This window comes from Micromonas pusilla, assembly GCF_000151265.4.
Source record: "Micromonas pusilla CCMP1545 genomic scaffold MICPUCscaffold_3, whole genome shotgun sequence".
NCBI lineage: Eukaryota > Viridiplantae > Chlorophyta > Mamiellophyceae > Mamiellales > Mamiellaceae > Micromonas > Micromonas pusilla.
In genome coordinates this window covers 1,481-15,893 of record NW_003315884.1, presented here as the reverse complement: position 1 = coordinate 15,893, position 14,413 = coordinate 1,481, and the positions used below count along the sequence as shown (strand labels likewise).

At 69.1% G+C, this 14,413-nt stretch overlaps 8 protein-coding genes across 8 annotated transcripts in view; 4 read left to right on the top strand and 4 right to left on the bottom strand.

Moving 5' to 3' along the window:
• The window catches only part of MICPUCDRAFT_38498 (uncharacterized protein), a gene marked incomplete at both ends in the record, with an annotated part of 3,216 nt that extends 1,415 nt beyond the window's left edge, over window positions 1-1,801 (bottom strand). Inside the window, one exon of the mRNA XM_003056589.1 lies at window positions 524-1,801. Coding sequence (XP_003056635.1) covers window positions 524-1,801 — 1,278 coding nt within the window. The remainder of the gene's footprint in view (window positions 1-523) is intronic.
• Window positions 1,802-2,174: 373 nt separating this feature from the next.
• MICPUCDRAFT_55856 (uncharacterized protein) lies at window positions 2,175-3,246 on the top strand (the record flags this gene model as incomplete). The annotated part of the gene is made up of 2 exons (XM_003057042.1): window positions 2,175-2,775; window positions 2,975-3,246. 2 exons carry the CDS (start codon window positions 2,175-2,177, stop codon window positions 3,244-3,246), a joined length of 873 nt encoding a protein of 290 aa, XP_003057088.1.
• Window positions 3,247-3,697: 451 nt separating this feature from the next.
• On the top strand, window positions 3,698-4,216 carry MICPUCDRAFT_15194 (uncharacterized protein; the record flags this gene model as incomplete). The annotated part of the gene is made up of 2 exons (XM_003057041.1): window positions 3,698-4,057; window positions 4,172-4,216. Coding segments are annotated over 2 exons (405 nt in total), but the record flags the coding sequence as incomplete, so codon positions are not given.
• Window positions 4,217-4,691: 475 nt separating this feature from the next.
• Window positions 4,692-5,883, bottom strand: MICPUCDRAFT_5295 (uncharacterized protein; the record flags this gene model as incomplete). The annotated part of the gene is made up of 2 exons (XM_003056588.1): window positions 4,692-5,252; window positions 5,485-5,883. Coding segments are annotated over 2 exons (960 nt in total), but the record flags the coding sequence as incomplete, so codon positions are not given.
• An 833-nt stretch (window positions 5,884-6,716) lies between these two features.
• Window positions 6,717-8,754, top strand: MICPUCDRAFT_1092 (ATP-binding cassette superfamily; the record flags this gene model as incomplete). Its single annotated transcript, XM_003057040.1, has 2 exons — window positions 6,717-8,366; window positions 8,554-8,754. Coding segments are annotated over 2 exons (1,851 nt in total), but the record flags the coding sequence as incomplete, so codon positions are not given.
• An 86-nt stretch (window positions 8,755-8,840) lies between these two features.
• MICPUCDRAFT_38495 (uncharacterized protein) lies at window positions 8,841-10,541 on the bottom strand (the record flags this gene model as incomplete). The annotated part of the gene is made up of 1 exon (XM_003056587.1): window positions 8,841-10,541. The coding sequence occupies one exon, from the start codon at window positions 10,539-10,541 to the stop codon at window positions 8,841-8,843; it is 1,701 nt and encodes a 566-aa protein (XP_003056633.1).
• A 111-nt stretch (window positions 10,542-10,652) lies between these two features.
• MICPUCDRAFT_55849 (uncharacterized protein) lies at window positions 10,653-11,987 on the top strand (the record flags this gene model as incomplete). Its single annotated transcript, XM_003057039.1, has 1 exon — window positions 10,653-11,987. The coding sequence occupies one exon, from the start codon at window positions 10,653-10,655 to the stop codon at window positions 11,985-11,987; it is 1,335 nt and encodes a 444-aa protein (XP_003057085.1).
• A 295-nt stretch (window positions 11,988-12,282) lies between these two features.
• On the bottom strand, window positions 12,283-13,962 carry MICPUCDRAFT_38494 (uncharacterized protein; the record flags this gene model as incomplete). Its single annotated transcript, XM_003056586.1, has 1 exon — window positions 12,283-13,962. The coding sequence occupies one exon, from the start codon at window positions 13,960-13,962 to the stop codon at window positions 12,283-12,285; it is 1,680 nt and encodes a 559-aa protein (XP_003056632.1).
• Between the last annotated feature and the right edge of the window lie 451 nt (window positions 13,963-14,413).

Genomic DNA, 14,413 nt, shown 5'->3' with positions numbered 1-14,413 from the left:
CGCCGCGAGCGGACGTCGGCGCGGTCGAGACGACGACGCGGGACGACGCGAGCGACGACATCGCGACGGACGAGCAGCGGCGTCCTCTGCACTACTGGATAAGAGCGCGAGGCGAGACGGATCGATCGATCGATCGACCGACCGCGGAGCGAACGGCGCGCGGCGGAGACGGACGACGCTCGAGAAGCGTCGACGGACGCGGATACGTTCGCGAGAGAGACGCGAGCGTGGGCGACCTTCCGGAAGGACGCGCGCGGTGTCGACTGCGCGCGCGGCGACGGGACGATCGCGGAAACTCGATCGTTGACTGTGATGCGTGCCACTTGTCGTTCTGTTTGGCAGTGCCAAAAGGCACAGCACCGCCGCGACGATTTCGTCGAGGGTTACGCGCGCGGAAGCTACGAAGGAAAGGGTGTCCACCGTCCACACCCCCCGCGGTCGTTCACCCGAACAACCCCTTGAACATCGCGGATATCCCGCCGCCGCTCGCGTCCTTCGAGCCCTTCTCCAGCGCCGCGAGCACCTCCGGTAACATCGCGTCGAACGCGTCCACGATTTTCGCGAAGCTCGGCCGCGACGTCGGGTCGCGCGCCACGCACTCCTGCGCCACCGCGGCGATCCCGGGACACGCTCTCGACGCCGCCGCTTTCAACTCCGGTCTCAGCTTCCCGTCCGCGACCGCGAACGCGATCTGCACCGGGGTTTGAAAGTACTCGCGGTACGGCGGCGCGCCGTTCACGAGCTCGACGAGCGTCGCGCCGAAGCTGTAGACGTCGGCTTTGGCGTCGTAACGCTCGTGTCGCACAACCTCGGGCGCCATGTACACGTACGTCCCGGTCTCGCCGGTCATGACGTCCTCGGAGGAGGGTTTCGGAGGAGGGCTGCTGCTGTTAGGGTTCGATTTTAGGGTTTCTCTTGCCTCGGTGGCGTCCGCCTCGCCGCCCCGAATCTCGCGCGCGAGGCCAAAGTCCGCGAGGTACGCCGTCGCGTCGTCCGCGTCCGACGACATAAACAGATTCGACGGCTTCACGTCGCGGTGAATCAACCTCGGGGACGACTCCTCTAAGCATCGCAACGCGCGCGCGAGCTCGTGCGCGATGCGTAAACGCGCGGCCAGCGGCCGTTTCGTTCCGTTATCCACGCCCTTCGGGTACAGCCACTGCTTCAACGTGCCGCCGTGGCACAGCGTCGTGAGGATCCAACACCGGTCGGGCGGGTCGACGCGCGCGCCGTAAAACGGCAAGACGTTCGGATGCCGCGTCCGCGACTGCACGCGCACCTCGCGTAAGAACGTCGCCGCGCGGCCGGGCGAGGAGACGTCCACGATCTTGCACGCGACCGGGGCGCCGCGCCACATCGCGCGATGCGTGACGCCGCTGCTCCCGCGCCCGATTTCCGCGCCGAGGACGACGTCGTCGGGGCGCACGAGCCAGCCCCCGGATCGCGCGTCGGCGACGAGCGACGCCGCGCCGGCCCATCCGTCGCCGCTCGGCGCGTCGACGTCGTCGTCGATTTCGTCGTCGGCGCACAAATCGGCATCGTCTCCAAAACCTCTTTCTCTCGCGGCGCGTCGCGCCGCGGTGAGCTTCTCCCCCAGCCGCGCCGCCTGCGCGCGCATCGCGTTCGCTTCCTCCGCGCTCGCCTCGAGCGCCTTGACCTTCGCGTCCATCTGCGAGATGATGTCGTTCGCCATCCCCAGCGCGGTCTCGAGGTCTTCTTCGCTCCGCGCCGCGCCCCCCGCGGGCGAGGAGGACGGCGCGTTCGTCGCGGTGGGCGACGGCGGCGCGCGCGGCGGCGCCATGGCGCGGCGACGCTGTGAGGACGACGACCGAGGAGGGTGCGGCTTTGGCCCTTTCGCGGTTCGAACGACGACGAGATCAGATTCATCACTTCGACCGACATAAACCACATTTTTCTCGCTGTTGCTGTGACAACCAGCCAGACAGCACAGCTCAACGACCGAAAAGCTCGGACGCCTCGACTCGGCGCGACGGTCCGCCTCCCGCGAGCCGCGACGTCGCCTCGCGAATCACCCTCAACTGTACATCGTACGGGGTCGACGTCGCGTCCCCGCGCGCGCGCGGCTAAAAACCGTCGAGTCACTCTCGCGCGCGCGTCGAACGCGTTTCCCCCCCTCGCTCGCCCTCCCCGCCCCCGCCGCCCCCGCCGCCGCCATGGTCGGCCCGATGACGATGACGAAGGTCCCCAAGACGAGGGCGGACTCCAAGTACAACGACCAGCCCGGGACGGGGCGCACGGGGATGTACCGCATCCCGCCGAACAACTACGACTTCTACACCGAGGACGAGAAGTGCGTCCGTCGCCTCCGCCTCCGCCCCGCCTCGCGCGCGACCCGTCCGCGGACGTCCTCCCCGCGGCGCGCATCGCGCGCTTCCGCCGCCGCGTCCGCCGCCCGCGACGCGCGAGCGATCGTCGCGAGTCGCCGCCGCGTCGCCACCGCGTCGCCGCGGGCGCGTCGAAGGGAACGTCGCGCCTCTTCGACTTCCTCCCCTCGTCGCGTCGACGTTGGTTTTTTTTTTCTCAAGTCTCTCTCGCTCGCGCCGCCGCCGCCGACTCCACCCTTCCCCAGGTACAAGCCCCAGCGCACGGCGGGCGGCGGGATCCTGTCCGAGTGGGAACCGATCTACCAACCGTCCACGGTCAAAGCGGACGCTGGCCGCCTCGACGCGTTCGGTAGGCTCGATCTGGACAAGATAAAGGAGAACCGCGACAGGTCGTTTTGCGAAAAGATGCGCGAAAAGTACCCCGAGTCGCGTGCGTCCCGCGCGCTGGTTCCCGTACGACCGCGTTCGCGCGGCGAACGCCGGTCCTCGAGGACTCGTCTTATATGGCGTTTCTCTCCTCCCGCCCCTTGCCTTCAGTATCGACACACCTCGACGCGTTTCAACTCCGCTTCTGACGCCTTTGAACTCCGCCCCGACGTCGCCTCGCGTGGACCCTCGACCGTCGTCAGCGGAGACGCCGCACATGAAAATCCTCGTGACGTCCGAGCTCCACAGAGACGAAGAGTACGGCGGCCCGTTCTGGCTGACGATCCCTTTCAAGGTTCGCGTGCACGAGCTGCGCATGATGATCGCGGAGCACTGCGGCGTGATGCCCGGCTTGCAGAGGCTCAAGTTCGCGGCGAAGGACTTCGACGACCCGGAGAGAAACCTCGAGCACATGGGCGTGAAGTACTGGCACGGGAAGTTCCCGGACTGGCCGATCGTCATGAAGCGGTTCTGATGCGCCGGCGGGTCGAGGGGCGGTTGGCGCCGGAGTTTCGTCTCGAGAGAGATATCCCAGACCACCGCGGAAAGTGATCCTGGGCGGGGGTGGTCGCGCGCGAGGCGAGCGCGGAAGACGCCCGCCGCGGACAGACTGTTTTTTTGCCGACGAACTGAAAAAAATCTCTGCTTCTTCCGAAACATCTCGCCAGCAACTTCTTCCCGCCACGTCACCGTCACACGTCCGCGCGCTTCGCTCGGTCCGTGCGATGTTCGCGGTCGGCGCGCTCGCCGCTCCCGCGCTGCGCGTCACCCGCGTCGCGAGGTCCTCCTCCGCGCCGCGGTTCAACTCCAGAGCCTCCCCGCTCGGCGTCCGCGCGGAGAGCCCCAACGCGTTCTGGGACCGCATGGTCGCGAGAGCGTCCGGATCCGCGAAGACGACCGAGACCGCGGTGTTCGCGCTCGGGTGATTCTGGGGCCCGGAGGCTCGCTTCGGCAAGCTTCCCGGGGTGGTCTCCACGCGGGTGGGGTACACCGGCGGCGACGCGCCCGCGCCGACGTACGGCAGCGTGTGCGGCGGCGACGGACACACGGAGGCGATCTCGATCGAGTTCGACCCGAACGTCGTGACGTACGACGAGCTCCTGGACCGGTTCTGGGAGGAGCACAACCCGTCGGGGTACAAGCCGAAGGCGCAGTACAAGTCCGCGATATGGCCGACGACGGACGCGCAGTTGGAGATGGCGCGCGCGAGCGTGGAGAAGATCAGGTCCAAGTACGGAGACGTGCACACGGACGTCGAGCCCGCGAAAGAATGGCACGACGCCGAGGTGAGCGCGTCCCGCCGTCGGTTCCGTCGTCTCTCCTTCTCCTCGCGCGTGTCATACCCTAATACCTAAACCCCTGAGCACGGCAACCCTCTCCACTCCATCGCGCGCGCGCAGGAGTACCACCAGAAGTACTTCGATAAGATGAAGGGCATCTTCTAACGAGTAGAAGAGGCGGCGGCGGTGACGACGCGAACGCGCCGCCGCCGACGCGTTTTGAGAAATAGACTCGGGAGAGACGCTCGCGAAGTGACGGCGGCGGGTTAAAACGGCGCTGACGAAACCTCAGCGCGACGCCCGCGGCTCGATGACACGCGACCGCTTCCCGAGATAAAACGCGCGGGGGGAGGGGCGACGACGACGACGACGAAGCGAAGCGATGCGATACTGTACTATCATATCATATTTTGATGAAACAACGCAACGCGCGGTCGAACGAAAAGAATCGTCACGTCGTCGCTCAGCCGACTGGCCGCAGCGGCAACCTCCTCACGGACGGCGCCGCGTCCTCCACGTCCCCCACCCCCTCTTCCCCCGCCATGTCGTCCGGGAACACCTTACTCTCCGGCCCGCGACCGTACCCGACGAAATCTATCGAATCCCCGCGCGCTTCCACGACGCACCACGGCCCTTTCCGTCCCGGCGTCGCGAGCATCGGCGACTCCATCACCACGTAATGCGTCCCGGCTTCGCTCGTGTGTAACCCGCCCTCGTGCTGGTGCCCGCTGACGACCGCGCTGACGTTCGCGGCGTACGCGTCGTCCTCGAGGACGGCGAGGACGGCGTCGTAGTTCCACAGCAGCGTCCGGCCGCTTCCTTTCGCGGTGGACGCGGGATGCACGAGGAGGTGCGAGAACACGACGACGCGCTCCTCCGAGGCTTTCGCGGCGATCAGTTCTTCTCTCAACCAGCGCAGTTGCGCCTCGCTCACGGCGCCGTTGAACGGGACCCTCCGCGTGCCCAACCCCTCTAACCCTTGGAAGTACGGGAACGTCCCGCTCATGCGCTCGGTCTCGAACACGTCCGGGTTGTCCTCTACCCACCGCGCGCAGTTCGGGTTGTGCTCGCACAGCAGCTCCACCGCGGCTCTGTCCAAGCCCTCGCCTCTCCCGTTGCCGTACACGCTCACGTCGTACGCGTCCAGGACGATGACTTTCCACCCTCTCGCGGGGCGCATCGCGTAGTAGAACGAGCCCGTCTCCGGGTGCGCGCACCGCAGCGGCGTCGTCGCGTTCGTCCCTCGGACGCCGTCTCTGATGAGGGTCGACGGTCCACGCGCAGCGACGTCGGGGCGGAGTCGAAAGGCGTCAGTCGGGGATTGAGTCGAAAGGCGTCGAGAGGGCGTGTCGGGGATTGTGAGCGAGGGGAGGGCGGAAAGACGCGCGCGCCGGGAGAGAAAGTCCTTAAGGAATGAAGTTCACAACGCGAACGCGGTCGTATGGGGACCAGTGTGAGGAGAGAACGCGCCTGAGCTCGTCGCGCGTGAAGTTGTACAGCTCGTGGTTGCCCACGGTGAACACCCACTCCTTGCACGCGCTGTCGTCCAGCACGCGCATCACCTCGCCGAGGTGATCGTACGACACGCGCTTCGGCTTGAACGCGTCCGTCTCGAAGTCGAACGCGCACTGGTGGTCGATGATGTCGCCGTTGTGAAGCACGAACGACAGGTCGTCGTAGCGGTTGAAGAACGCGATCGCGTCCGAGGCTACCGCGAGCGAGTTTCGGTACCGTCGCACCTGCGTGCCCGTGAAGTTGGTGCGATCGTCCGTGTCCGTGTACTGGATGTCCGCGAGCAGGCCGAAGCGGAAGTCCGGCGACGGCGACGACGACGACGTCGCGGACGCGGACGCGGACGACGCGCGGCGACGATGATGATGATGAGAGTGCTGTGATTTGGATTTGGCAGGGGGCGTCCGCGTCCCGGAGGACATCGTCGCTCTTCCGCTTCGACTCGACGACGGCGACGACGACGCCGCGGGGGCCGCGCGTCTCCACGCGCGCGATGCCGCGCGCGTTACCGCCCCGGTGCGCGACGCGATCGGTCGGAGTAACATCCACGCGCGTGCGACGGCGCGCTCGGAGGTCTGAGGGAGGAACCGGACGCGCGGGACGACGGACGATGCCAGCGGGGATTGACGGCCAGGCGCGCGGCGCTGGTTTCCGCGGTCGGCGACGACCAGACCCGCCCGGCCACGTCGGCACTCTCGGCGGCAGAACACGACGCGCGATGACGGCGACGGCGACGGCCGCGCGACCCGGCGGCGTCCTCGCGCGACCCGTCGCGAGCGGCGCGACGCGCCGACGCGACGGATGGAGACGACGCGTCGGGCGCGTCGTCGCGGTCGCCGCGCGCGCCGACGTCCGCGCGCCCGTCCGCGCGACGCCACGTCGTGATGACGACAGCCTTCGTCGCGTCGTGGAACGCCGCGGCGCGCGCCGCGGCGCGCGCGTCGTCGTCCCGACCGCGACTATCACGACGCGGCGCCTCGCCTCGCCTCGCGTCGCGACGACCGCGTCGGCGTCTTCGTCGGACGCCGCGCTCATCGAGTCGCTCCTCACGGAGGAGTACGAGCCCGAGGGCGAGGCCGAGCGCGCGCAGATCCTCGACGCGCTCTCCCTGCCCGCCGCGATCGCGCGCGTCGCGAGACGGCGTCCGCGGAGCGTCGCGCTCGCGTTCGCCGCGATGCTCGCCGCATCCGCGGTCGTCCTCGCCGCGCCGATGTTCTCCTCTCGCATCATCGAGTGCTTCATCGGCGCGCGACCGGAGGCGCACTTCGCCCGGGCGCTCGCGACGCTCTGCTCGCTGTACCTCGGAGAGGCGGCGTTCACGTTCGTCTACGTGCGGTGCGCGTGCGCGCTCGGCGAAGAAGTCGTCGCGTCGTTGCGACGCGACCTCTTCCGCGCGCTTCTCACGCAGCGCGTGCGCTTTTTCGACGAACACAAGTCCGCGGAGCTCGCGGCGCTGTTATCCGTCGAGCTCGGGACCGTGCGGACGCTCGTCGTCGCCAACGCGAGCCGCGACCGCGGGTTTCGCGCGGCGTGCGAGTGCGTCGGCACGGTGGTCGTGTTGTTCGCCGTCGCGCCCAAACTCGCGCCCGTGCTCGCGTTCGCGGTGATGTCCTTCGCGATCGTGACCGCGAAGTTTAACCGCAAGACCGGCGCGCTGTTCGCGATGGACGCGAAAGCGCAGGGCGCGGTGAGCGCGTCCGCGGCGGCGACGCTGGGGAGCGTGCGAACGGTGCGGTCGTTCGGCGGCGAGGCGAAGGCGTTTCGCGCGTTCGGCGTCGACGCGGAACGCGCGCGGACGAGCGGCGTCGCGCTGTCCAAAGCGAGGGCGGCGCTCGAGTGCGCGAACCGCGGGTGCATCTACCTCTCGCTCGTCGTGTTGTACACCTTCGGCGGGTACCTCGTGAAGAGCGGGCAAGTCCCCGTCGGCGTGTACCTCGCCGCGGTCGGGTACACGTTCGGTTTAATATTCGCCACGCAAGGCGTCGTCAACACCGCCGCGGACGTGAAAGCCGCGAGCGCGGCGTTGGGGCGCGCGCGGGATCTCGTCACCGCGCGGGCGCCGGACCCGTCGCTGTGCGAGCTGATCCCGACGCAGGCGCAGGCGGGAGAGGTGGGAGAAAAAAGGGTGGGAGGGGAGTCGAAAGGCGGCGGCGGCGGCGGCGGCGGCGAGTGGACGGCGAACGCGTCCTTCTCCGAGGAGGAGAAAGAGGCGAGATGGGAGACGTCGCGCGCGGGCGCCGCCGCCGCGCGCGCGGCCGCGCGCGGCGGCGACATCGTGCTCCGCGGCGTGACGTTCGCGTACCCGAGCCGGCCGGACCAAGACGTCCTGCGCGGCCTCGATTTGGTTCTCCCGCGCGGCAAGGTCACCGCCATCGTCGGCGCGTCCGGCGCGGGGAAGAGCACGATCGCGCAGCTTCTGTGCCGGTTCTACGACCCAGACGTCGGGATTCTCTCCGTCGGCGGCGAACCGCTGGATCGCGCGGCGTTCAACCGCGCGCACTGGCTCGACGCGGTCGCGCTCGTGTCTCAGCAGCCGACGTTGTTCGCCGGGACCGTGCGCGAGAACATTCGGTACGGCAGAGACGGCGCGAGCGACGCCGACGTCGCGGCGGCGGCGGCGGCGGCGAACGCGCACGATTTCATCTCGGAACTTCCGGAAGGGTACGACGCGGACGTCGGCGAGGGCGGGGGCGCGCTGTCCGGGGGGCAGCGGCAGAGGATCGCGATCGCGCGCGCGATCCTGAAGGACGCGCCGGTGCTGCTGTTGGACGAGGCGACGTCCGCGTTGGACGCCGCGTCGGAGGTGCGTTTTATCTTACACTGGTCCCCATACGACCGCGTTGGCGTGGTGAACGCCGATCCTTAAGGACTTTTGCCGGCGTGTCTCTCCGACCACCCCACGCTTTCAATCCCCGCCCTCGATGCCTTTCAACTCCAACTGACGCCTTTCAACTCCACCCCGACGTTCGCTCGTATGGAACGACCCTGAGGCGGCGGTGCAGAGCGCGTTGACGCGTCTGATGCAGGGTCGGACGACGCTCGTGATCGCGCACCGGCTGAGCACGGTGCAAAACGCGGATCAGATCGCGGTCATGGATCGCGGGGAGGTGGTCGAGTGCGGGTCGCACGAGGAGCTGCTGAGGAGAGGGGGCGTCTACGCGGGGCTCACAAACTCGCAGCGGCTGTCGTTCGCTTGATTTTTTTACGCGGCTATTTATTCTCCGCGAAGGTACCGTACGCAGTAGCTAAGGGTACTACGCTGGAGGCATTCGTCGCGTTACTCGCCGCCTCGCGTCGTCGCGTCCGCGAGCGCCGCGCGCAGGCGTTCGATCTCCGCCGCCGCCGCCGCTTTCACGCGTTCTTGCGTTCGCACGAGCTCTATCCTCGCCTCGGCGCACCTCGCGAGCGCGTCGCGGTGAATCTCCTCGACGACCTCCAGCTGCGAGTACGACAGCGTGTCTATGCCGACGCCGCAGACGTGCGCGAGCGTCACCTCGAGCGCGGCGGCGGTGACGTGCGTGGACTCCAGACGGCGCGTCGCCTCCGCGATCCAGGACAGGTCGCGCGGCGGCGGCGACGTCGGCGTCATCGGCGGCGGCGGCGGCGACGTCGGCGGCGGTGGAAGCGGCGTCTGTCCTCGGGACGACGTCTCCTTCGACCCCGCCATCGTCGCCCACGACGTCGCCGAGGAAGCCGGCGGCGCGGGAGACTGCGGCGCCGGTCGCGGCGGCGGCGCTTTCGCCGGTTTCGGCTTCGAAACCGCCGCCGGCTGCGGAACCGCCGAGCCCCCGCCGCCGCCGCCGCCGCCCTTCGCTTTGCGCTTGCTCACGACCTTCTCGAATCCGTCGTCGTCGTCGCCGTCGCCGCCGCCGCCGCCGCCCGTTCCCTCCTCGATTCCCGGAGACGATGGAGACGCCTCCGGAGTCGCGTTCGTCACCATCGCCGCGAACGCCGCGGCCCACGCGTCGTTCACCGTCAACGCCGGTGACGCGTCGTCGTCGTCGCCGTCGCCGTCGCTGCCGTCGTCGTCGCTCTTCCCCGTCGAGACCCCCTCCTCGCCCCCGCCCGCGTCGGTCGCTCGCTTCGGCCCTCGCTTCTTCCCGCCGCCCTCTCGCTCGCTCTTCTTCTTCTTCTTCCCCGAGCCGCCGCCGCTCGAACCGCTCGAAGCCTCCGCCTTCGCGCGCGGCGCGTCGCCGCCTCCCTCGTCCCCGCGCCCGTCGGCCTCGCCCGCCAACAACGCCGCCGTCGCGTCGCGCCGCGCCTCCGTCCTCCTCCGCGTCTCTCTCTCGAGCGCGTCGCGACACCGCCTCCGCGCGTCCTCGCCGACGCCGTGCTGGTGCCACTCCGCGCTCGGGACGCGCCCGTCGCGGTCGCGCGCGAAGACGTCCGCGCCGCCCGTCTCTATCAACGCGTCGACGCACCGCCACGCGCCCGCCTCGACGGCGTAATGCAGCGCGCGTCTTCCGTGCGCGTCCTGCGCCTCGACGCTCGCCTTGGCGCGCAGGAGAATCTCCACGCAGAGCGCCTCGTTCGCGTGCGACGCGAACATCAACGGCGTGGACTTGCCCTTGTTCGTCGCGTCCGCGCTCGCGCCGGCGTTTAAGAGCGCCGCCGCGGCCGCGGTGCGTCCTCGCGCGCACGCGAACATGAGCGGCGTGTCGCCGTTCGCGTTTCGCGCGTTCACGCCCGCGCGCTCGCCGCCGCGAGCGGCGCCCGCGCACGACGACGCGAACGCGGGGAGGAGGATCTTGAGGACGTCGAGCTTCCCCTCCGCGGCGGCGAGGTGCAGCGCCGTGTTGTCCGTCCCCGGGGCGCGGACGTCGTCGACCGCGTCGCGAGTCTTATCGAGGAGGAGCTTGACGATGGTCGCGCTTCCGCCCTGGACCGCGGCGAGGAGCGGGTGCTTGCTCTTCGCGGCGGGAGGAGGGGTTCCCGTCGCGGGCGTCGCGCCGGGGGAGCCGCCGCCGTCGGGCGCCATCTCCGCGCGTCGCCGTCGGCGTCGCCGTCGCGTCCCGCCCCGCGCGGTCGTGAGTGGCGAGTGAATGCAAGCTGGCAGCAGGGTGACAACAACAATCTGTCGTCATTGACGATGACGCGGGGCGCCTACGCCGTCGACTTCGGCGATGGCGAGGCGGATAAGAGGTGGATCGAGAAGAAGAAGAAGATCGCCGCGGAGCGCCGCGCGAGGAAGCGGGACGAGCTCGAGCGCCTCGCCGCGCGCGTGCGATCCGTCGAGGCGGTCGCCGAGCGCGCGGCGACGAACGGCGACGAGCGCCTGTGCGGGCTCCTTCGACGCCTGCGCATGGCGCGCGGCGTCGCGGGCGGCGTAGTGGACGAGAGCGTGGACGGGAGGGTGAACGCCCCGGCGAGCTCTTCGTCGTCGTCGTCGTCGGAGGAGGAGGACGAAGAGAGCGAGGAGGCGGCGGCGGAGGAGGACGCGTCCGCGTCCGCGTCGGACGACTCGAACGACGACGACGCGTTCGAATTCGACGACGAACACGCGCGAAGACGACCGAGCCGCGGACGCCGAACGCCGCCGCGCGCGTCTCCCGTTCTCCGACGCCGCGAAGACGCGATCGTCGCGGAGATACGCGTCGAGCTCGCGGAGACGAAGCGCGAGCGCGACGCGATGCGGCGCGACCTCGAAGCGCTCAGAGCGCAAGTGACAGATCGCATCGATCGAAGCGCGCGCCCGGCGTCGGCGTCGTCGCCGTCGCAGCGTCCGTCGCCGTCGAGCCTCTCGCGCGTCAAGCAGCTCGCGTCCTTACGCTTGGAAGAGGCCGAGCGCGCCGCGACCGTGGCGACGGAGGTGGCCGCGGATCACAAGAGGGAGACCACCGAGGCGCGCGCGAGGCTTCGCGCGTGCGAGCGCGCGCGCGCGGCGGATCGCGTCGCCGCCGACGACGCGCTTCGGTCGACGCGCGCCGAGCTGAAGAAGTCGCAGAAGCGCGCGAGCGAGCTCGAGGACGAGCTGTACGCCGCGAAGGACGCGGCGCGCATTAAGCTCAAGCGTAAAGACGACGCGATTCGAGCGATCGAGAAGGACCTCGACGACGCGCTCGATCGATGCGGCAGAGCGGAGGCGTTGAATCGAGACTTGCGACGCGAGAGCGAGGCGCTGATGGTCGAGACGCGCGCGGCGAGCCGGAAGTGCGACGCGCAGGCGAAGGAGACGGAGGCGTCGAACGCTCGGCGAGAGAGCGCGGAGCACGAGCTCGCGCGGTTGAGGAAGTGGGCGGAGGCGCAGAGGAAGGACCTCGAGAGCGCGGTCAGGCTGGCGAGCGGCGTCGACGTGTCGCGGAGCACGGCGAACTGGCGCGCGAAGGTGGGCGGGAACGGGAAGAAGACGGCCGCGAGGGGGAGGGGGGCGGGCAGATCGAAATCGAGCTCGGCGCGCGCGACGATGGACGCGTCGCGCGGGTGAGGGCGTCTACTGTAGCTATTCTATCGCGAGGACGGGCAGCCATGTCGTCATTTCTATTGATGACGTTGTAGCGGTCGCGCCGCTGAGGCTATGTGCTATGTCGCGACTGATGACTTTCGTCGAGGTCGTCGAGGGACAACGCCGAGGGAATACTTTCCCAAAAGGGCGTTGTCCCTTCTTCCTCCCCGAGCCGTCGTCGTCGTCGTCGTCGTCGTCGTCGTCGTCGTCGTCGTCCGCCGATAAATCATCGCGTTCGTCGTCGTCGTTCGTCGCGTCGCGTCGTCGCGCCCGCCGTTCACGCGTTCGCGTATCGTCGCGGGAACAACCCGTGTCCGTTCCTGCTCCGCGGTCGCCGCGTCTGCTCCGAGCCTTTATCCAACGACGCGCGCATCTGATGCGCGCGCGCGTCGCTCATCGTCGTCGTCGTTCGCGTCGACGACGCGTTCTTCGAGCTGAACGCGGTCTCAGCAGCCTTTCGCTCCGCCCCCCGCGCGCTCACGCTCAGTCGTCGCATCCTCGGCGTCGACGTCGTCCGCGCCGGGACGACGAGCCCGACTTTTTTCAACCCGCTCACGGCGACGCGCAAGCCGCCCTTCGTCGCCCTCGCGGCTCTCCCCGCGACGCCCTTCACGCCGTCCGCGCCCTTCACCGCCCTCCCCGCGACGCCCTTCGCGACGCCGCGCACGGCCCCGCCCGCGCCGGCGACGGAGCGCACGACGAGCGACCTCGACGCGACGGCGACGGCGGCGCCCGAGTTGAGACCGCCGTTGATCGCGCGGCTCGAGTCTCTCGCGGCGATTATCGCGCCCGCGCCCGCGCCGTTCACTCCGCCAGCAGCGCCGACCCCAGCAGCGCTCCCCCCCGCGAGCAGCCCCGTCGACACGGACCCTATGACGCTCCCAGCGCCGCGGATCACGCCTGTCGCGACGTCGCCGACGACGCTCAGGACGCCGTTGCCGACGTGCATCGCTTCTCTGACCACGGGGACCTCCGCCGAGACGCCCGCGACGGCTCCCGCGCCCGCGGTGACGAGCCGACGCGCCGGGAGCGCTTTCGCGACGACGCCGGGCACGAGCGCGATGCTGGGACCGACCGCCGCGATCGGGCGGAAGAGCACCGCGCACGCGCGCATGCCGAGACCGAACGCGAACGACGCGCTGAACGCCGAGCGCAGGCGGTCGATCGCGGGTTTGTTTCGCAGATCCGTCGCGACGCGCACCGGGAGCAGATGCAACGCCTCGTACGACTTCCCGTCGCGAAGGCGGCACCATGTTTGCTTCCACGCCACCGCGGAGGAGACGCCTCCGGGCCCGTGCGCCGCGTCCGGGCACGCGTGCGCGCACAGGTCGTTCATGTAGTGCCTGCAGTCGCTCTGGTTCAGGTGGTACGTCTTCTCTCGCTTCGCGTTCCATTCGCGAATCTCGTCTACGGTCAAAGAGGTGGTCCCGACGAAGTGATGTCCATCCGGGAGCTCCTCGAGCGTTCGCTCGCGGATCTCGCCCTCGATCGCGCCGGAGGTTCGCGCGCGGCGCGAGGTCGACGTCGCGACCGAGCGCGCGAGGTCCTTCCACGATTTCGCGCGCGCCATCGCCGTGGTCGGCGGCGCCGGCTTCTTTTCGTTTCCATCTTCGTCGTCGCCGTCGTCTACGAAATCGTCGAGGACGGCGACGTCGCGCGCGTCCTCCTCGCCCCCGCGCAGATCCGGCGCGGACGCCACGCCGCGGAAGCCTCCCGCGAGCGCGCCGGTGACGTCCCCGCCGGGGGGCGCGAAGTCGAACGACGTGAGCGTCCCGTCGGTCACGTCTCTGATCACGACGGTGTAGTGACACACGCCCGCGGCTCGCAGCCCTTCGCGGATCGGGTTCGGCAGGTGCTGATAGAAGCCCTTGCCCCACTCCACGAACTCTCGCGTGACCGCGTACACCTCGCATCGGTGATCGGCGCGCGCGGTGTCGTCCATCGCCGTCGACGCCATCGCCGTCGGCGCGCCCTGCGGAATGATGCGGAGACCAAGCGTCGGCGCGGGACGCGCGAAAAAGGCGGGAAGGGAATTTGTGGCTAGAATATTCCGACGGGGAAACGACGGTTAAACGACGAGTCAAAAGGCTCGTCTCGTGGCGGACCATAACCTACAGTAGATTTTGTTTTTTCGGCGGCGACACCAGACGACCGGGAAAAAAGTAGAGGCATGGCGAACAGAAGAGGACGAAGAGGGGTCGTCTTCCGTTGGTTCAACACATCCATCCGGTGGCGGTGGTACGTATTACAATCCTCCTCTCGCGCTCGTCTACGCGCAGAGATCCTCCTCTCTTCTCTCGCGTCTCACCATCATCATCATTCGTCCTCGCCGTCGTCGTCGTCGTCTACGCCGCCGCCGCCGCCTTCGCGGCGTCATCCTTCGCCTTCTGCTGCGCGATGCTGTACAA